Genomic DNA, 22,067 nt, shown 5'->3' with positions numbered 1-22,067 from the left:
TGCTCGGTAAAATATTATTTCAAAAACTGATTAAGAGCCCTTTTATTTTATCTGCGAGCCACGTCTTTTACAAAATATATATATATAATATATATATATATATATATATATAATTTAAAACAAGAATAATATATATATATATATTAAAAATAAATTTAAAAATATTATTTTGATGTATTTCTAAATAAAAAAAAACTTTAAAAAACTACTATTATAATATAAAATACTATCTAAAAATCATATTTCTTCCTTCAATAAATCTGAGATAAGCTTCAAGTCGTAGGCATCTAATGAAATTGCTTTTTAAATAGCATTCCATGAAAATTTGGAATATTTTTCATTTAAAATTATTTTTTATATTTTCAAATCATTTTAATGTATTAATATTTAAAATAATTTTTAAAAAATAAAAAAAATATTTTAATGCATTTCTAATAAAAAAAACATATTAAATAATAATCACTATCATACTCTCAAACACTCTATAATGTTTAATGTGACATATTCCCCGGTCAGACAAGAAATGCTAAGGTTCTAGGTAACTTCACAGAAACCCTAATCTCATTTGTCACAGTCTATGCTTAAACAACACTAGATGATCATAAACCCTTTCAGAGCCATCCTTCTAACATGAGATAACTAATATGTACACGCAGCAAGCATAGCAGACACAACACCATTTGCTGAGAATCTCAATCATGTTCTCTACTTTTCAAAGCACGGTAAATGATGCAAAACCAAACACAAAGGCAGGCATGAGAATGGCGTGTGTTAATTATTAAGGAGATACTACGAGTGTAATAGATGTCAAAGTAATGCAGGATAGCTAGAAGGTTGAAGAATTCTATCAGACCAAGACCTGAAATCTTCAATTGTGTTATCAAGTGGTGGGTGCTCATACTTCACAATTCCAAGAGAACTGTATATAGTATCTACAATAGTAGATTTAGAACACAGAGTAATATGGATAATAGAAGGAAAACCATCTAAAAAATGAATAATAACCAACTTAGTCTCCATGTTGTTAGCTATCTGGGAGCAGTATAGGCTTATCTTTCACCTAACATAAGTACCATTCATGCGCTTGCCCTTTGATCTCTCACTAGATGCTACTTTCTGAAGCCTGATCTGCTCCCTGAACTTGGCTATAAATTCACCAGCTTTCTTATCAACCTCACTAGAGTAGTCTCCTGCGTCATTGTTGATGGCCGGAGCAGAATCTTCATCTGAACTCACTCGAGAGATATCATTCTCGCTTTCTGAGTCTTCTGTGGACTCCACAGTAACACTCTCTGAAATTACTTCATTTTCTTTCTTCTTATACTTCGAAAGGGTTGGCTTTGACATGTGATGCTGAGTATCAGAGTTCTTTTTATCGGCGCCAATTAACATATTATCATGCCCTCTCTCCATTTCATCCTTTCCCATGTTTACTGTCTGAGCTTCATTGCATATTTTTCCAACCTTGTCATCAATGTGGTTTCTACTCATCTCTCCAGCTTTTATTGTCTCTGCAGCATATCGGCTGGCTCTGATAGTCCTAACAGATTTTCCCTTTAGTGATGAGATTTTAACAGGTGTTGCAGGTCTCTGATCTGATCTCAAAGAATCCTGCCCCGCCTCTCTACTACCCATTGTATCCTCATTTCTTTTCCCTTTCAAATCCTTCAACTCATCCTTCAAGCTTCTCCGGGAATCCTTTTGGAATAAAGAGCCACTACTATATCTCCTCAAATGAAATGCATTCAATGGAGCATCAGCCTTCCTGGTTGTTGGTGGTTGAGAAGCAGGAGGATAAGAAGCACGGTAACTCTTGTCTTCCCCTAATTCTTCAGTTTCAGAGTTTGGCATTTCAGAAGAAACGGAACGTGAGGGCGAGAGCGTGGTTGGTGAATAAGATGCTAAACTCCCTTGGGATGACAACGATGTTGTGGACCTGAAAGATTGTGACTTGAGAGACTCGAATTGAGCTTCATCAGCTGAGAGAGGTCTAAAATGTGAAGGACCAAGGTGTTGCGGACCTGGATTCCCTTGAGATGACAAAGATGTTGTGGATCTGAAAGATTGCAACTTGAGAGACTCGAATTGAGTTCCATCAACCGAGAGAGGTCTAAAATGTGAAGGATCGAAATGTTGTGGACCTGGATTCCCTTGAGATGACAAAGATGTTGTGGATATGAAAGACTGCGATTTGAGAGACTCGAACTGTGTTTCATCCACTGAGAGAGGCCTAAAATGTGAATAACCTCCAGCAGAAGAACCCACTTTCTCTCTAATTTCCCTTATCTCAAATCTCGGACGCCATGGAATTTGGGAAGGTAAGGCTACTGTTTCATCAAGCATCCCCTCTAAGTTCGTAGGACCCATATCACCAAAATCATTCTCCTTTACACTCCTTCCAGAACCATCAGCCGAGCCCGAGCCCGAGAAGCTTGTACCAGACTCGCTTCCATTACTAAATTGAGGACTATCCAGATTCCTAACCCTCGGATTTAAACTCCTAACTGGCAATCCTAGTGGCCTGTAACCATTTGCTTGTCCTCGATTACCATATTCATCGAGTGAATAGTTTGGTTGAGACACTACAACTGTTGATTCAAGTTGGAAATACTGGGAATTCCAAGATTGAACCACATTACTCTCACCATTCTCAAATGAATTTTCAAAGCCATTTTCAGCATCTGCAGATCCACCCTCGTTTCGTTCATTACCATTAGCAACATCAACCATAGACTCACCCCTGTAGTACCGTTGTCCAATTTTGTTCAGTTCAAGACCAGTGGTATCATTAACCATTGACTCACCTCTATAATACTGTGAGTCCCAATTCTGGTACACATTTTTGTCATCAAACCCAGACAAATTTTCAGACCCATCTTCAAAAATTGGAGAAAAATGAAAAATTCTAGAGACATAAGATGATTGTGAATCATCGGAGTAGTGGGATGGTGGTTCAAAGTCAAAATCTTCAACATTTCTACTACTAAACAAGCCATAACATACAGCTAGGCCAATGAAAAGAAGGTGAGCAAGGTCCCAGAATTTGGTGAAAATAGTAGAGTGACTGATAAATTCAGGAGCTTGTGAAGGAAATAGTGGAATAAGAACAAGAAAGAGCACAAAAAAGAGAGACTTACAGAGAACGCGACTAGTGAAAGATGACGACGACGACGACTTATTAATTTTGGTGACGGGCTTAGAGTTGTGAAGCTCCTTGAGTGGGAAATGGGGCTTGGAGTATGAGACTGGATCTGCCATTGATGGAGGAACAAGGTTTTTTTCTGTTGTTTGGTGAGTGTGGGAATGGGGAAAAGAGGAGGTGAAGGAAGGAAGAATTTGAAGGAAAGGAAGGAGAACATGGAGTGAGGTCCGTGATGAGAAGAAAGGAAGAGGCGAATTCAAAAGTGTCATTATTGTGACCGTTTGTACTAAATTACGGGGTTGTCCTTTTCTTTCCTTCCATTGTTTTGGGTTGAGGCAAGGCAACGGCCAAAACTATCGTTTTAAAACCGGATTAAGGTAAAATCCGGTTTACGTGTCGAAAAAGTTAAATACAGAATAAATTTAATATTTTTTAAAAGAATAAAGTAACATTTTGGTTTAATTAAAAAATTCACCCGATTGCGTCATGGTTAACTTTTTTTTTTTAATAAGAGTACACTTTATTAATTTTTTAAATTTTTTTATTTAAATCAATTCAAGATGAGTTCACTTTCAGAATTACCAAGTTTTAACACTATTACGAAAACAAAACCAGGAAGGCAACAAAACCTAGCAAGGATACGTTGATTTGTTAATGTTTTATTTGTTTTTATGTTTTAAAAGGATTTTAAAAAAATTAAAAATTTGTTATTTATTTCAAATTAATATATTTTTAATATTTTAAAATTATTTTAATATACTGATATAAAAATAATTTTTAAAAAATAAAAAATTATTAATATATTTTTTTTTATAAAAAATTATTTAAAAAACAATAACAACTACATTATCAATATACATTTTTAATTATTTTATATTTTAATTGAGATTAACTTTTTATTACATTGTCTTGAGATTATATTACTTGTATTTATATTTAAATAAATCAATAAAAATAGCTTGTATGAGTTTGATTCCTTTATATAACAATCTTAAACTCATATTCTCTATATTAATTTATAATTAAAACAAGTTTAATAAATCTTTTAGATATTAGATTTAATATTTTAATTTCAAAAATTAAGCAAAGAACAAGACTACTTGTCGCCGTACCAACCTCATGAATTTATTCAATGTAATTTGCCCACGTAAACGGGAAACTTTTGTAAATAATAAAATGGGAATTAAAGTCAAGAACTGGGTCCATGAACAGTTTATATTTTTCTCTTTTTTCCCAATTTTTGTCTTCATCGGCCACTGTTTTCTTGGAAATCGGAAATGGGATTTTATACCTTCTGCGTATTGTATTCGTGTATTTGCTATTTCCAACTCAAGCCGAGTCACTCCACTGGCGTGGCATGCCATGCTGGACTAGCTGTATTACATGTGGAAGGTTACCAGCATGATTTTATTTTTAGAGAAATAAATGGAGGGGCCATAAGTAAATTAAAGGACAATGATTCAGGCAAAGACTATTTTTTAAATTCAAATTATATTTTTATTTTTTATATCAATATATTAAAATCATTAAAAAAATATTTCCAAACATTAATTTGATACTTATTATATAAAAAATACTTTTAAAAAAATAAAATGTTTGTATAATGTGTACTCCAAGGTCCGATATCATTGAGACTGCCTTGCCTTATCTGCTCTCCACTCATTATCAATAACTTTCTATTATTACGGTGTTCAAGGCTCTCACCTAAGTTTCTAAAACACTTTTCATATTTATTTGATTTTCCATTTATTGTATCATTATTTTTTTGTTTTTATTTTTTAAAAGTGATTTTTAAATTTTTTTAAATAAAAACATAAACAGGAATTTTTTAAAAAAAATAAAAAACAGTGAAAAGAAATCTGGACTATAGTTATAAGACCCAACCTCATACTCAACTCGGCAACCCATCAATTTAAATCTGGTAACGTCGGGTCAATAAAATTTTTTATTTTTTTATTAAATATTATAGATTTAAGTTTTAAAAAAATAATTTTGGATTAAATGAATTAATCCGGATTAATTCATTACGAAGGTAATAGAGACCTTGGGCCAGGTCGATCCCAAATCAGGGTGACCTGGGATGGGGGCTTATAATTATGACCTGGAAACGATAAACTCAGCCCGGGTTGAAGAGAAAAGAACCAGGGAGCCTTAGCCCGCGATGACTTTGAAGCAGAGGCAGTGAGCCCATTAAGGAACGATCATAAAACATCACCAGCTGAATCGAAAACAGGAAAAGCACGGCGCCGAAGGCTCAACCGCTAACCGCCGCAGCTAAAAACGATCAACTCCCCTCCCCCATAATTTCATTTCAAAGAAAGAGAGAGGAGAATGGCAGGGAGAGGAGAGATAGTGGAAGCAGAGAACGCAGAGGCAGAGGCTATAATCACAAGAATAGAACACAAAACTCGCAAGATCGAAAGCCTACTCAAACAGTCAGTAATTATCAAGATCTCAATTTCTCTCTGTCTTTTATTTTGCTATTAAACTTTTGGGGACTGCTTTTTTGTACCTTTCTCTCAGGGGCAGACCCGTTGAGGCTCTCAAAACGGCTCTGGAAGGCTCGCCTCCAAAGACTCGAGATGAGAGATGCAAGGTTTTTCCTTTTCCTTTTCATTTTCATTTTTTTTTTTTGAAAGATCTACGAGGGAAAGTTTTGATTTTCTCTTTTTGTAGTCAGCGAATTGGATAGTGGTGCACAGAGCGCTAATGGCAATAAAAGATGTGGATTCATTGTTCTCTGCTTTAGATCCTGAGTACTATGATATTCTCATGAAGTCAGTACTTCTCTTTCTCCTCTTCATTTGTATTTATTTTATTTATTATTATTATTTTAACTTGGCCCATCAGCTGAATTTACATTTATAGTTAGGAGAGTGGTAGTTTAGTTCAATTCGATCTTTTGGGCATCCTCAATATTGATCATAATTTAAGTTGTGTGATATTACTGTCGATTGCAGACTAATCGAGACTCAACGTTAATGGCATTTGTTTTCAAGTCTGTTTTGGTGATGATTCAGAGGACTTGGTCCCTTAAATATATATTTTTTTTAATCTGGTTATTCTTTCGGAATGCTAAGCCATCAAAAGTTGCAACCTTTTAAGAATGTGAGATGGTGTTGGGCTGGTTTGTGATTTAGTCATGATTCCTTGTGTTTAGGGTCTGTGCTTGTAAATGAGAGGTCAAGCGGGGCTTGTTTTGGAATTTTTTGGCTTTTGTAATCCATAGAAGGATTCTTCAAATGAAAGGTTGTTGCTTCATTTCAACTGCCACTTTCCTGGGAACTATTCTTTGGTCTCTTCTGCTGGTTTAAGATATTCAACTTATTCCTCTTCTGATAATTTTGAATTTTTATCATTTCACCCATTAAACTTATTTATGGTGTACTTGTATTATTCATGAACTGATCGATCAATTTCAAGCTTCTAGTTCTGAATATGCAGTTCTAAACTTGAAATAATTTGGGATTTGTAACATTTTCCCTTTGTTCCGTGACAAGAATGAAACCACCTGAGAGTCAAGACATCTCTGCTGGAGTGGTCATTCCTGAAAGCAAAAACTCCTCTCACAAACACCTCTCTTTCCTTAGAACAATATTATTGCCATTGGATTTTCATCTTAACCCAGCCCTTGGGTAATCTTTATTGATTGGAGAAATTATTTTTCTCCTGCATCTTATGCCGATCGATAGAAAACAGTTCCTCAAGATAAAGGATCTCTGTTTACCAGCTTAAACTTATTGATTTAAAATTTAAAATACAGTTGAGAACCAGCTTAAAGTTGTTTAAACCATAATTTCCTTGAGAATAAGATCAAGGCCATATGCAAAATGATATCCTGATTCATCATTCTTCTTTCAAAGCCTCCTTGTAAGACTTCCTTGTTTTTTGTTGGTATATTATTTGGCTATCTTGTCCGGAGAAATAGAATGGAACTGATTTTGTACAATTACATTTTTAGCGCTTATTTGAGTCTATTTGTACATTAAGATGGCATAAACTGAAATGGTTTTAGAGCTTATTTGAGTCTATTTGTTCATGAAGATGGCATAAACTGAAATCTTGACTCGTCATTAAATACCTCTCAATTAATGTGGTCGGTCATTTTTCTTGTCCAATGAATTATTACACCTGTCCATAATTGGCTTTCTGCGTGACTGAACATGTATGTGTTGCCTTTGTTTTCTACTCTGGAAGAATTTGTTTCATCCCGGTACATGTTGTTGGATCCTTACCTGATATATGTAGAGTAAAAGCTCTGAGCATGAACTTTAAAAGTAAAATTGAAGCCGTGGTGTTTAGATCTTCTTCTTTTTGGATGAACTTTAATACCAAGAGCTCACATATTCAGCAATATGGATGTGAATGGCTGCATGATTACCAAATCATTACCAGTTCACATTAGTGAGGAGTTATATTAGACCCTTTGGTGTTTATGTATTTTTGCCTTCTATATTCTACAATGTCTGGACATATTAAAGGATGTAATCTTTTCCTGCATTAAACACCAGCAACTCCCAGAAGGAAAAAGAATGGATGAATCTCAATGTAGCATTTTGTGTGGTCTATTATTTTCCGTTCTCATGGTTTTTGTATAACGTTTTGCAGTTAACATTAATTCAGTGATATCATAATCCACAGGTACTTGTACAGGGGATTGTCAACTGGAGATCGGCCCACATGCGACCAATGCCTGCGGATACATGAAAAGTTAACAGAAAAGGCTGGATTGGGTTGCATATTGCGTTCCCTTGCGGACACTGTGAATACCGTTTGACTGTGTCATATATACCAAAATGCAAATCTATCCATTTTCTTATTATGAACGATGATAATCTGCAGGGGCTATCAGGGTATTATGTCCCAAAAGTTTCGGCTTGCCTTAAAGCTTGCGATACAGTACTGGTTTTCTTATTTGGTATTTTATTTGAGCGGGTAGGTGTTCTTACAAGTCTTAAATTATCTGCCAAGCTACCGACCTATCAGACAAGATTCGTGTACCTTCATTTCTGAATCGATTTAAATGCAACTGAGACTGGATGACTTGCATTAATTCCCATTAGAGAAAGCTTGCAAGAATTGAATTTCTTGTTGTATATACAGCCTGAATTTCACAAAGATGTGTTTGATAACGCATCTGAGAGTGCCTTTTCAAAATGGCTTTTCTAGTAGCGTAGATTTCAAAATGATCAGAAATTATCGAATTATGTTGTTTTTTCATATCTGAGTACTCTGGAAATCTCTTGCAATCACGTTAGCTGGATGTGAAGATTTGATAATCTATCTTTCTAGTCTGGATTAGTGATTCAAACTCGTTTGGGAATGCAGCAATTGCACGGCTGACCGCATTCCCTAACGCACTATATAATCTAGTTAGAAGCCGAGACTTCGTGTTTATAGAAAATCAAATTATGCAAGAAATTAAGAAGACAGAGAAAGGAGTGTCTACCAAGCAATGTAAGATTCGTATACTTTCGGTTTCGGTACAGTGATGGTCAGATTGATTTGGTTCCCTCTACTATCCTTCGTTATCCACAGAAAGCTGGCTCCGTAATCTGTGCACAGAGAAAGGTGGCTTTGGTTGAACAAAGTTTGACTGCATCTGGAGTAGATCAATGTGAAAACTCCGAGGTTTTTTTTTCTTAACACGGTAAAAAAACGATAAAGTAATGCATATGAAAAAACAATTAAGAATCTATCATAGTTATATGAGTTGCAGAAGATGCCATCTATGACTTGTTTTGAATTTGAATTAAAGACGGAGACATGCCTTTCTTCCCTTTTCTCTCATTTTCTCCTTCAACAGCTGATGTTACAAGAAAAATATGAAAAACCATTAACATCAGCGACAATTTATATTTATGACAAATAACAATTTTATTGTTATCATGTTAACATCTAATTATATATTCTACTTCTTAAAATATGAATTATATATAACTTATTGATGATTTTTACTCCAACTTGTATTATAAAAGTACATTTAATCCTTGTTTTCAACCATTACCTGATATGTTGATATGTTATTGTGACATGTATATACCATTCCAAATATTTATGGATGTCTAACTAGATAGTGTATATAAAGGGTTGAAGAAAATTCACTCATTTAGATAATAAGATGGATGCTTGAGAGGAATATCCATTGAATAAATATGACATATACAATTAAAGGGGTTATAATAATAAAAAAACTTGTGAAATTAGACAAGATAAGTTTTTTTATGTGTTTTAAATTATATCAACTTTAATTATTTTTCCACTATATTGCAAATGCTAACAATTGATTATTTATATGTTTTAATAGATTATATGAACAACTTGTACGGAAAACTTAGTATTTTAAGTTTTGCCAAGATTTAACATTTGATTAACAGTAGTTTCATTATACCATTTTGATATTGTTGAGATATATTTTGATATTGTTGAGTTCTGCTGTTTAAATAGGATAAAGTGACATTTTAGATTATCTCATCATATTCCGTATTATATTGATACCAGAAACAAACTATTCATAATTCATGTATCCTACATTAATCTATGTGGAATTGTAGGAGACATCGTGTTTTTAAAGAGGAACATCTAATGATTGTTATAAATACATACATGACATAATATTTTTTTCATTATGAGATGTTTCATTACATCGATCTGATCAAGTTTTGTAATACGCTCACACAATCTGACACACTATACCCTCGATATTAAAGATAAAATTAATTGATATGTAATATTATTTTACATTTAGTAAATACCAAATTAACTATTAATTGATTTTTTATGTTTGTATATATGTATATAAATTAATTATTTAGTACGAGAAGCTTGGAAAGTAACAACAACTACTATAAAGGTATAAATAAGATGAAATGTGTTCTGACTAATTAGTTATTTGTAATCGTATGAATTGATTTTTTATATTTGTGTATATATATATAGATTAATTATTTAGTATGAGAAGTTGGAAAATAATGATAACTACTATAAAGGTATCATTAAGGTAAAATATATTATCGCCAATTGATTAGTTATAATTATATGAATTGATGTTTTTTTTGGAAAGAAGTTATGGTAAAATAGACTTTTTTAAAATACCTCCAATAAAGATGTTGCAAATATTATATATGATTTGTGTGTCGCATATGTTAATTATAACTTTTGTAATTGTGTTAAATTTTTAATTATTTTTTTATTTGTGTTATTTTATAAATTTTTCTTTTTAAATGTGAAACACCATTGAATTACGTAGTAAATTTTTTTTTGGATATGATGTCAAGAAAATGTGAGGGTCTTGTTCCAGAAAGCTTTGCCTTGCCTCAAAGCTCGTGACAAGGACATCAGTTTTCTTGCTTCATATTTTATCCGAGCAGGTTGTCGTTTTGTCCCATAAGTCTTAAATTTTCTGCCCAGTTACCTCCCTATCAGACAATCCTTGAATCTTCATCTCTGAATCAATGTAAAAGGAGATCTGAAATTAGATTACACGTATAGATAATAGTGTCTATCGTCTTTTTTGCCTTGTAGACTTGCATGGCTTCTCTGCATCGTTAGATGTTCAGTGTCTATCGTCTTTTTTGCCTTGTAGACTTCCATGTCCCCTCTGCATCGTTAGATGTATAAATAAATGCACTGGCATAATGTCCAAGGACCAAGACACAATCACCCATGAAATCAGAGGCGACTTAAATTCGATCAGCTTTTAGCTTTTTCTTGTGTTCAAGGCGATGTAATCAAATTCAGATTTTAGCAAGTCATAGCCTTGCATTTGAACCAGAAGTTTTTTCTGCCTCTCCTTTTAAGTTTTTTTGTGATGGGTGGACATTAGGTTCTTGGAGGGAAGCATTTTCTTTTAATGTCTTTTGTTTTGCTCATGGCCGGAACTGCTGAAAGGGCAGCTACAGTCTCTTCCTGTGAGGGTCTAAACCCATAAGGGTGTGGTTCACTGATTTGAGAGATGGGACAACTTCTGAGATCATGTTTCAATTTGAAATCTCTTAACTTTTAAAAATGGCTTTTATGCTCTTTTCGCCCATTGTCTTCTTATTCTTTTATTCTCTATCTTTAGATTTCTATTGCTGTAGAGATAAAATTTGAATAAGGTTTTTTGTTTATATGCCTGTATTCTTTTACGGTGGTGGTGGTGTTAGAATCCTTGAAGACCACCGGTGTCAAATGGTTTGGATCAAAAGTGATGGACAATTTAGCTTTTAGAATGGAGGATAATTACAATCCTTAACAACAACTTCCTTCTCTGTGTTGTTTTGATTCCAGATTTTGCAAGAGATAACATACAGGATGTGAACTTGAGTAGTTTCTCATCGTGAAATAATTAAATAAATAAACAGCCACGAAGGTCTCATCTTCGAGTTTGATGCAGTCTTGAAACTCCCCAGCTCCAAACACAATTTCAGTTACTGTAGTGACCGGCTGGCACCAGATATGTTGAGTTGACTTATTAGGCCGAAAGAACAGAAACTGCCCACTACTTACGAAGGTTCAGCTACCATACGTTATGGTAATCAGACCAAGGAAAGAGCAGACACCGAAGAGAGGATTGCAGACATGAAAATGGAAGCGAGCTAGGAATCGATGGAGCCAGCCGTGCTTAACATCTTACATGTTTTAGCTGCAAACAAATGCGGATAAGAGACATTATGGGCCGACATGGAATTCTTCTACCATGACTATGAGGTTTAAGTCTGAGATTTGACATTTACAATTGGAGAACAGCTCCAGTACATGGGGCTGGGCAGAATGTTCGAGCATAGAGACACTGCTTGGAATCACTAGAAAAAAGCTGGAATCTTTTAGCAAGGCTAATTGACAACCATTCATACACAAAAGCCACCAATAATGATGAATAGAAGCATTTTTTGTTAATAGGATGACCATTCAATTCATTCCTTCATTTGGATCACTAAAATACTATTCTCTTTACATAGTAAAGCCACTTTGTCTACATCAAATCCTACAATAATCAGCAGGGAGATATTGTATTCGGATTCCTTTGTCGCACCTTCCAATCATCCTACAACTTATAAACACTACATTTTGCAACTAGTCCACTCTTTGCAACCTGGACTTGTCAACAAAATCACATCCTAACCACTACCACCATTGATCGTGTCTTATTTCATATTCTCCCTATTCCACATTCTCTCAAATTTCTGTGGGTTCCTGGAAATCTTATCCTAAATCCTTTCATCCATTTTATCTTTACCAAACAGCCCCTACTTCAAGCTAACAATCATGACCTGGAAGCAGGAGTATCAAAAGCTCGATGGTGGACAGGCATTGTTGCCCAAGGGTTAATGGGCACCGGCCGTTGTGGTTGGCGGTTTGAGGCAGTTGGAGCAAGAGCAGAGGAAGATGCAGCAGCAGCAGAAGATGATGAGGCTGACGAGACAGCAACGCGCTCACATGAAGGGCACATGGTGAGGGTGGTGGGAGGGTTCATGTGCATGTAGAGCTGAGGGGAAAGTTTCAGTGCTCTAAGCTCTTGCACCTCCTTCTGCAACCTCCTGTTCTCCTCTGTTAGATTTTCACAGCACCTCTTTAGGTACTCGCAATCGACTTCAGTTTGCTTCAACTTAGTCCTGCATCAATTCAATGAAGAAATGTTCACTTTCCAAGACATTTTCCTCAGCATAAAAACAGTTCAAAAGCACTTTAAATCACAATAAATATGTAATTTCTGAAATCACAAAATGTAAAAACACAAATGAATTTATTTCTTTTTCCTGTTCAAGATGTAGTTGACCCATGAATAGGGTAACGCATTATCACAAAGAACGACTGCTGTTGTAAACATTGGATGCAATTATAACTAGTTAATAGTCCTATGTGCATTAAATTCTATTGACCTGAACAATAGAGGCAACAATCTTTCCCTTCATTAACACTCACTAAATTGAGTCTTCCACTTAAAATCATCCAAGAAGACAATTCCATCCTTATCATCTCACTCATTTGATGATAGTACTACTTCGAAATACAAACAGTAGCCCTGACGGAGGGATATCTCACCTTGCTCTTCGGTTCTGAAACCACACCTCCACTTGCCTAGGCCTGAGATTCAACTGCTTTGCCAAAGCCAGCTTCTCCTTCTGCAACCACAAAACCACCACACTTCACCAAATTACACCAAACCCAGAATTAAAAACCACCGTAACATGATAAAATAAATAAATAAAAATGACACTACTCACGGGATTAAGAGTATTATGTTCCTTGAAAGTCTCTTCAAGCACTAAAGACTGTTCCTTTGAGAGTCTCAGCTTCTTCCTGGAAGCATCACCACCAGCACCATCTTCATCATCACTGTCACGAGAGCAAGAAGCCCTCTCCGCTTCTGTTTCTTCTCCAATCTGTTCTCTTTCGCTTCTTTTCCCACTTAAGCTGGATAGCGTACTGTTTGGTGAAGAAACCCCAGTTTCGTCATCGCAGTCCGTCACTGCAGCTGGAACCCTGTTCATGTCAATTCCTCGTTGAAAAAACCTCGTACCACATGCTCTATCTGCAATAAAAAAAACAATGGGAATCATGTAATTAATCCAAAACACAGATCTGGATCAAAGACAGTGCGATGAGCTTGTTTATTTAGAGCCCAGCAAAAACCCAAGAAACGAAACAAGCACCTGATGAATGAAAGAGGTCAGTCAAGGAAGTTTTTCTATGATTGTTTTGTGAAGGTACAGGCATGAGATTTAGCTTCAAAGAAGGCTGCTGTTGATGATTTTGTTGTGTAGCATCGTATCCCAAGCTCAAACTCAAGCCCAGTCCATCATTTTTATCACCCATCCTCACTCCTCTCGAACACCAGAGAGCCAAAGCTTCAGTCTTCCCAATCAAAATAAACACTCCTTTCTGCCCCCTTTCAGCTGGGATAACAGGGGTTTTTATTCAGATTGTAAGAAAGCGGAATGGGAAAGGAAGGGTAGAAAATGGTTGGGTTTTTGGAGGCTGAGGTGTCACAGCCTTTTGCTATTCTCGGTACAGTAAAAGGATGGGACTAGTCTATACATATAGAAATGTAGATACAAGAGAGAAAGTGACGGATGGGTATAGATTCAATCATGGCTTGTATCAGCCATCCCCTATTGGCTCAAATCATCATCATCATATATGGTACTAGATAAGCTAGCTTTCTGTGTATGGCTAGCTCCTGCTAACAGGCTTTACTCCTCCTCCACGTAACCTCTCTTGTTACCATGGTTAACTCCTCCTCTTCAAACCTTGGTTCGTTACTTTGACTTTCTATACACTGTTGCCACGTATCTTTTCCGTTTGGTTTAATGTTGCATTGGTCCCTCTACCTTGACTTTTGTCTCTTACCTATTTATTTTCTTGATGTATATTTGGTATAAATATAATCATTTCACTGTTCGATTGTACTTTTTTTTTTTTCAAAACTAATAAGAACTGTTTTTTTCATCAATGTAATAAATGTCATTCGATTGTAGCCACCCTCGTGACCATCCAATGTAATTTTTTTCACATAAAATCCTAAAATATTAATATAAATTTAATTGATTTATGTGTTTGAAAAGTCATGTTCATGTCCCAATAACTATAGGTTGAACGCATCCAATTTTTCATAGCTTCAGTTCAATATTAATAATGCCTCTAGCTTGATAAAATCTGATTTGAATTAATTATAGAGTTATAGTACAATTAAACATGAATTAAGAAAATGTTGAATTAAACCGTACGGTTTCCACTGAGGATGTTACTCATTTAATTTTTTTATAATTAATAAAATATATCCATCTTTGATATTCATTCGTAGATGGAATAGATAATTACAAAAATAAAGTTTGAGATTACATTACAATGAAAGCAGAAGGACGATAAGAAAATATAAACTTTAAAGTAGGAACAAAGTACACTACTCAACCTTTGGATAAATTAGTGGAAGTCTTTTCTAATCACAGTTAAGATAGTATTTTGTATTAAAGTAGTCGTTATTGTTTTCTTGATATTTTTTATTTTAAAATATATTAATATTTATTTTTTAAAATTTATATTTGATATTAATATATTAAAATAATCTAGAATTATAAAAAATACAAAAATATCTTTTGAATTAAAAAAACAAATACATTTTAAAATAGTGTTTGAAAATACAGCAACAGTTTATTTTTCAAATATTTTTTAATTAAAAATAATATTTTTATTTTTAAAAACTATTTTTAACATTAATATATTAAAATATTTTTAAAAAATTAACTTCAGAAGAAAAAATCACGAAACACATTTTTAACCGAACTTCAGAAAAAAAAAATCACGAAACACATTTTTAACCGAGAAAAGATACAGCTACTAATAAATCTTTCATTTTCCAGGTTCTCACCAAGTTCACTTAAAAAGCGGCTTTTTCTATCATTGACCATTGACTGGAAATTTCTATGAACGATGGTACAGTAGTAGTAATCCACAATGACTTACACGCAACTATGATCATCAGCTTATGATGATGGTGGTGTTCAATCATGAGTGTGAGGACCCACAAAATGGGCAATCTGCCAGCATCACATCTGCGGCGAATCAGTGAATTTTACAGTGGGACCTACGGTTGTCTATCTCATCTGTGAGCGCGTGCAACCAAAGGCTGCTATTTCCGATTTTGCATTCAAAAATGTTTTTCAAAATTATTTTTAAATTATTCTTTATTTAAAAAATTATTAGAATATATTTTTTAAATATTTTTTTATACTTTGATATCAAGAGCGAAAATCACTATAGCAAACAACATAATTTAATTATTATAAATCATAGTTGTAGATTTAATTTTATTTTGAAGACTAGCCTTGAAAATCAAGGATTTAAAAATTGATCCATACCAAGCTTTTAGTTAAATTAAAGAGAGCGCATGGAGGTTCGGGGAGAAATTTTACAGTGCTGAAACGCTAGCAAATAACGGCAACTTATTCAGGTTCGGGGTGGCACGGGGCTCGGAGAGGGGTTGATCGGCAGGTCTGGTCAAAGATAGTGAGTCCAAGGCTAAGGGCCAATGAATGAATTAATGCTAAGACATTTCTGTTTTGGGTACCTGTGTGATGAGTCACCCATTGAGGGGACATGCAAATCCCCATTTATTGAAGGATCCCTTCTCGATGTTCTTCAATTTAATAGAATTGAAGCCCTCGTTTTAACGATTTGTCCTCCGTGACAAGTTAATTAATTGAGTTGATTTTTAGTCAAACTTCCAATCTTACTGTAAAGGTGTCCCGTTTATGTCTCATTTTATTGGCCGATTTTATATATATATATATGGGAAGCCTTTACAGTATATATATCAAGTATTTAAAATATCACATATCGAAAACCCTCTATCTTTTATGTTGTCATGAATGACAACATAAATTAAAAAGATTGGCCCATAAGAAATGGCGAGCAACTTTCTATATTTATTAACTTCGATGATTTCCTAAAAATTTCAATTAGTTTATAAGTGAGTTTCATGTATTAGATAAATGATTAATTTTTTTAATTTTAGTAATTTAATTTACTTTTTTAGCTAAAATGACATGTTATTTATACCTAATGTCTTATAAGTTAAGGTGAAAAGTGGTTGGAATCTGCAAAATATTAATTTTTTATAAATTCAAGATTCCTAAATCCTTAAATATAAAATTATATTTTTTAGAGAAATATACTTTGATAAATATATATGTTAAAAATATTAAGAATAATAAAATTATAAACTCAACGCTTAAAGGATTCATTAGATATCTATAGTCCATAAATCCTGTTATTTTGAAGCGATGAGAGGTTAAAAAGTAGTTACATTCTTATAATATTTTGAGTTATATCTTACTCAAAATAACATATATTGAATCAGTATAAAATATTAAAAGACCATACGGGTTCTATAAAAATTTTCAAGGTAGTATTAAGTAATGACAAGTTGTGTAATCCCATTACGGGTAAAATACTAGTGTAAGGATGCTATTTGGACCAAAATATATTGTGCTCGGACATGATAGCCCAATCCCATGGAAATGTCGGGGTGCATGCCTAATCTTAAGGCCGTGTTTATTTTTCACCAGTTTTTACATTTGCAGTGAAACAAGCACAGCAAGGTGTTTGGTAACAAACTAAACTGCATTTTATGTTGCGGGATCCATTAAAAAATTTAATTTGAAAAGTAGCTTTTGCGAAGCAGTTTTTATGTGTTTTTTTAACTGAATTTCGTAAAACCTTATTTGTTTTTGTATTTTAAAAGTATTTTTTTTTTAAAAATAAAAATTTTAAATTTTTTTCTTTACTTCAAGTTAATATATTTTTTGTGTTTTCATGTCATTCTGATGCATTCGCAAGTAATAAGTACTTTGAAAATTAACCGCAACCACACTTCCACCAAATATTTCATACATGTTTTTTACTATATATAAACTTTAACCCTAACTTTCATCAAACACATATATAAATCCAACAAATCACGATTAATTGTATTTTTGTTAAACTTATTTTTTAAAATTACAATTACAAAAGCTACTTGAAAAACAAACACACTCTAAGCATGGTAACGCATCCAACATGGGTTCGGGCTCCAACACTCAGCCCTTGCACCCTAAGCTCGGGTTATTGTGTGGCCCATCCTTATTGAAAGTATGTTGTGCTTATAGAGAGGCCATTTGTTTAGGAGGTTGCGTATACGTTTGAAGCAAAATGCAGATGTAACCTATTTTGTAATCTCAAAACATAGTTTACTGTGTATGGAGAACCTACGTAATTTTTTTTAAAAAGCATATCTGCAGAAATGATCAGTGAAGAGTTTCACTCTCCATTAAATTATAAGAGATCACTCTCCATTAAACGTTCACAGCAGAGTTCAACTCTACTATTCATGTGAATAGTAGAGTATAACTTCACTGTTTACGTGAATAGTGGCTTTTAATTGTTTTAGCTATACCAGATCTGATTCAAAGCTAGATGCATTAAACTAAGTCTGACCCAGTTAAAAAATTTTAATTTTTTTTAATTGTGTTTTATTTGAAAAATTAGAAGAGATCACTTGATAATGTAGCATTTACCAAATTTGATCACAATCTCAATTTTGTTCTTACTAGGTCCAATTCAATTAAAAAAATTAATTTTAATTTTAATTTTTAATTGTATTTTATACAAAAAATTAAAAGGAGATTACCTGATGACATAGCATTTGTATAATTTCATCGTAATTCTAATTTTGTTCCTGACGATATTTTGCCTGATGTTGTTGCATGCTTGAAAAACAAGGAAACTGTAGTTTTTTTTCAGTTGGATTGCATACGTGATGAAATCGTAGATTGATTAATGAAATAATAAAAAATATTTGATATTAATATCAAATTATGCATACGAATAGGAATCACCAACAATTATATTCATGCACCTCAATCAATTAATTTGTTTCTTCAAGGTCCCACGCTCATATCCTTCTTCCACTGATCGATCTTCTGGCAATCCATGTGTGGTGATCTTCCAAATCTTAGGCACAATCAGCTAGCTTTAAGTGGTCCCATGCCGCTTACAATTAAGCTTCTTTTCCTGCTAATCTCTCTTGATCTGCCCTCGAAGACAATGAAATCATGTTGGTTTTGGGTAGGCTTTTTGGTCTCATATTTCTAGCACTGATTTCATAGTTATAAATCATGTGCTTGTTCTCGTGGTGTATTGATTTTAGCTTTAAAATTACATTCACTTCATATATTTTTAATATTTTACTTCAGAATATCGACATTATAAAAAACATCAAATAAAATATAAATTTAATGTTTTTTCAAATAAAACATACTCTTAAAATGCTTATAAAAAATAAAAACTACTTAAACACTTAATGACTATTAAACCCGATTCAAACTTGGCTTGACAGGATCAAACAAATACTTTTTTTTTTAAAAAAAGGAGTTATTTTGATATAAAAAATAATAATAATAATCAGTGTCCGACATGTATCTAAGAAATATTACTGTAGTAAATTGAGTTTCAACAATATAATTGCAAGATTAAAGTTCCAGTTTAACAGGTGCTTCATCGTATATAAACTCACAAGGTCAATTTCAGAGAGGGTAGATCCTTATGCTTCGTTCCAACAAAATTACAGTTTTTATTTCGAGTTACTAATGCATACATGTAGATCAGAAAAATCATTTCTAATACATTCAAGAAGTTAATATCGGGAGTTCTTTTTTTGTTTTTTCATTTTGTGAGTGTTAAATTCTTTCAACTAGGTGAATTTTTTTTTAAAAAAAATTAACTTTTTTTTAGGCTGACTAATGACAGTCGAGTAATTTTATAATATTTATAAAATAATTAGTGATATTTTATTAATTATTTCACTAAATTTATTTTAAATAAAAAAATAAACAAAAAAAATCTAGATGGGGATATAGTTATTATTTTTTAAGAATACTATATTTGATTCTTTTTTCTACTGGTGTTTTTTCTTTCTTCTAGAGTAAGCTCAGTAAAATAACTACTAGATGTCACTACTTACTCCATGAATGGGACCTATATAAATCTTATCTGCTAGTCCTGAAATTTTGTAATATTTCTCAACTGAATCTTTTTTTAAAAATATTATATTTTTTTTTATCTGATATACATATTTCACGCAATAAATATATAAAACCTTATCAATTAGTCACAAAATTTCCTCATATTTTTTACAAAGGCAAGAAAATTCAAAAGAGGTTTCAACAAATTTTTTCAATATCCATACAAGCCAATTTCTTTGAGTTACCATCCATTCTTCCTAGCAAAAATGATAAAAAAATTTCAATTTACAGACTGAAAGTGTTATGTATGCATCAAATTATCGGAGAGAAAGTGTAACTTCAAACTATAAAAGCAAAATGTTATCAAGATATTGAATTATAGAATGTAAAATATAATTTTTCAAACTATCAAAACAAAATATAACTCACACAAAACTATAAAATGCTAAATGTAATTTTTCTATTTTAAAATAAAGACAAGTGAGACTCGAACCTTACTATCTAAGAGCTTCAATAATCCACTATTGAACCAATCTCAAATTAAAATGTTGATGGGACAAAATAATTATTGGCAGAAAATTATGTATTTACTAGATGAATTAATATTGTTGGGTTATCACTAAATGAGAAAAAAGTATTTAAAAATTAAAGATATTACAAAACTTCATTTTGCATCTAAAATATCTGTAATATTCTAAGTTTTAAAGATACTACAAAACTTCATCTTGCATCTAAAACATCTGTAATATTCTAAGTTTTTCTTGCTACAATAATAATTTAAAAAGTAACAAAGACATTTTAATATAAGAGAGATTCATATTAAAATAAGATTTTTATAATAAAATAAATGGTAGGAGGGAAATTCTGTTTATTTTGCGTTTTAAAAGTGCTTTTAAAAAAATTTAAATTTTTTTTATTTGTTTTAAATTAATATTTTTTTAGTGTTTTCAAATTATTTTTACGTGCTGATGTCAAAAATATTTTTTTTTTTTTAAAAAAAATATTATTTTGATATATTTTTAAATTTAAATACTTTAAAAAATAATTACAATTACACTTTTAAATAGACACATAAGATTTTTTTACATGTTTCCATGATAAATTAAATTGGAGCATACCCAAAAAGTTGCTATTAATGTTTCATAATGCTATTTTTAAAATTTTTCTTCTCTAGCTTTATTTTTTATATATATTTTTAAAATTATTTAATATGTTTATATTAAAAAAAAATTAAAAAAATTATTATTTTAATATATTTTAAAATAAAACACACTTTAAAAACTAACTTTAACCCAACACCAGTAACTAAAATGGCGAGCCAAGTGAGCTAAAAAGAGACTGGAAAATTTTGGAGGGACAGGGTGGAGTGGAGTCACGTGGGGACCTATATGTTTCACGTGCAATTGCATGTGATGTTTGGACACGTGTCAACACGTAGTGCGATGTTTAGATTCGTGCGTGTTGTTCTGTCTCTTCACAACCAGACACGCACTTTCCCTACAATCATTGGATACTCTCTATCCTTTCTTGATTCCATGCTCTTAACTTCTACTGGTCCACGAACGCCCCGATTAATTCGCTTGTAGTACACGCTCCACATTAGCTCCTCGTGCATAGAATGCAACTTAGGTAGGAAATCCCACCTCAAATCTTTGTCACGCATGCAATTTCGTGATGTTTAAGTTATATTTAATGAAGAATGGATGAATTAAAAAAAAGGAATAATTCTTGAATGAATTTCTTTATTTCTGGTAGAATGAATTTCATTTTCTTCTCCATCTCTTTTTTTTTAATAAACATTAATAATTATATTTTAAATATCATAAATTATTATGACTATATAATTAGAACTATCCAAAGAAAAAAAAATCTACTACCAGTCTCTTAAATTTAAGGTTAATGTCAAATTAAAAAATGTAGTTGATGTAGTTTAAGGTGTGTTTGGCATTGTAATATAATGTATTTTCCAAAAGTATTTTTTAAAATACATCAATATATTTTTTTTGTATTTCTAACAACAATATATCAAAATCATTGACAAACATTTAAAAAATACTAATATAATATTTTTCACATTTTAAAAAAACACTCATAACATAAGCTACTATACTCCCAATGACTCATTAGATTTGCATCAACATCTCAAAAGCTCTTAAGATTCTCTCCATTATTATTCGAAATACTGACATGAGGAAATTAACTGGAAGCCAGGAGATTCCCTTCTTTTTTTCCTAGCCAGCCATGATATTGGTGATGGGCATGCCAGGATACGAATTCCACGTGCTAAAGAAGTGATCAAGATTCATGTAATAACATAACTAGATATTTTGATTCTTTTTTTTGTCACAGCTTAATGTCATCTGTGTTGAGAAGAGATCATCAATCTAGTCTGAGTTTTTGGCTAGCTAATAAAAATATATTTTCTCATGAATTTCTTGGTC

General features: G+C 32.6%; 3 protein-coding genes across 4 annotated transcripts; 1 reads left to right on the top strand and 2 right to left on the bottom strand.

Annotated features, from left to right (window-relative positions):
- Positions 1-842: 842 nt before the first annotated feature.
- Positions 843-3,413, bottom strand: LOC105130855 (cotton fiber protein). Its single transcript, XM_011033552.1, has one exon. The coding sequence runs from the start codon at positions 3,409-3,411 to the stop codon at positions 1,057-1,059; it is 2,355 nt and encodes a 784-aa protein (XP_011031854.1). The 5' UTR covers positions 3,412-3,413; the 3' UTR covers positions 843-1,056.
- Positions 3,414-5,312: 1,899 nt separating this feature from the next.
- LOC105130839 (actin-related protein 2/3 complex subunit 5A-like) lies at positions 5,313-8,204 on the top strand. 2 transcript variants are annotated; one of them, XM_011033532.1, is made up of 4 exons: positions 5,313-5,577; positions 5,666-5,738; positions 5,819-5,919; positions 7,766-8,204. In XM_011033532.1, exons 1-4 carry the CDS (start codon positions 5,474-5,476, stop codon positions 7,917-7,919), a joined length of 432 nt encoding a protein of 143 aa, XP_011031834.1. In that variant the 5' UTR covers positions 5,313-5,473; the 3' UTR covers positions 7,920-8,204. The 2 variants fall into 2 exon arrangements, with proteins under 2 accessions (XP_011031834.1, XP_011031842.1); XM_011033540.1 differs by having other exon boundaries at positions 5,318-5,577; positions 7,784-8,204.
- Positions 8,205-11,999: 3,795 nt separating this feature from the next.
- Positions 12,000-14,258, bottom strand: HAT3 (homeobox-leucine zipper protein 3). The gene is made up of 4 exons (XM_011033519.1): positions 13,780-14,258; positions 13,351-13,658; positions 13,169-13,248; positions 12,000-12,738 (listed from the first exon to the last, which is right to left on the bottom strand). Exons 1-4 carry the CDS (start codon positions 13,940-13,942, stop codon positions 12,390-12,392), a joined length of 900 nt encoding a protein of 299 aa, XP_011031821.1. The 5' UTR covers positions 13,943-14,258; the 3' UTR covers positions 12,000-12,389.
- Between the last annotated feature and the right edge of the window lie 7,809 nt (positions 14,259-22,067).

Source organism: Populus euphratica, unplaced genomic scaffold (assembly GCF_000495115.2).
Source record: "Populus euphratica unplaced genomic scaffold, PopEup_1.0 scaffold2.1, whole genome shotgun sequence".
NCBI classification, from domain to species: domain Eukaryota; kingdom Viridiplantae; phylum Streptophyta; class Magnoliopsida; order Malpighiales; family Salicaceae; genus Populus; species Populus euphratica.
This window is presented reverse-complemented; position numbering and strand designations above follow the sequence as displayed.

Coding starts and splice junctions, on each gene's coding strand:
- LOC105130855 (XM_011033552.1), bottom strand. CDS start 3,411: ATGACACTTTTGAATTCGCCTCTTCCTTTCTTCTCATCACGGACCTCA.
- LOC105130839 (XM_011033532.1), top strand. CDS start 5,474: ATGGCAGGGAGAGGAGAGATAGTGGAAGCAGAGAACGCAGAGGCAGAG. Junction 5,578..5,665: donor ATCGAAAGCCTACTCAAACA/GTCAGTAATTAT, acceptor CCTTTCTCTCAG/GGGCAGACCCGTTGAGGCTC. Junction 5,739..5,818: donor CTCGAGATGAGAGATGCAAG/GTTTTTCCTTTT, acceptor CTCTTTTTGTAG/TCAGCGAATTGGATAGTGGT.
- HAT3 (XM_011033519.1), bottom strand. CDS start 13,942: ATGGGTGATAAAAATGATGGACTGGGCTTGAGTTTGAGCTTGGGATAC. Junction 13,249..13,350: donor AACATAATACTCTTAATCCC/GTGAGTAGTGTC, acceptor TTGTGGTTGCAG/AAGGAGAAGCTGGCTTTGGC. Junction 12,739..13,168: donor TTTCAGAACCGAAGAGCAAG/GTGAGATATCCC, acceptor GAATTGATGCAG/GACTAAGTTGAAGCAAACTG.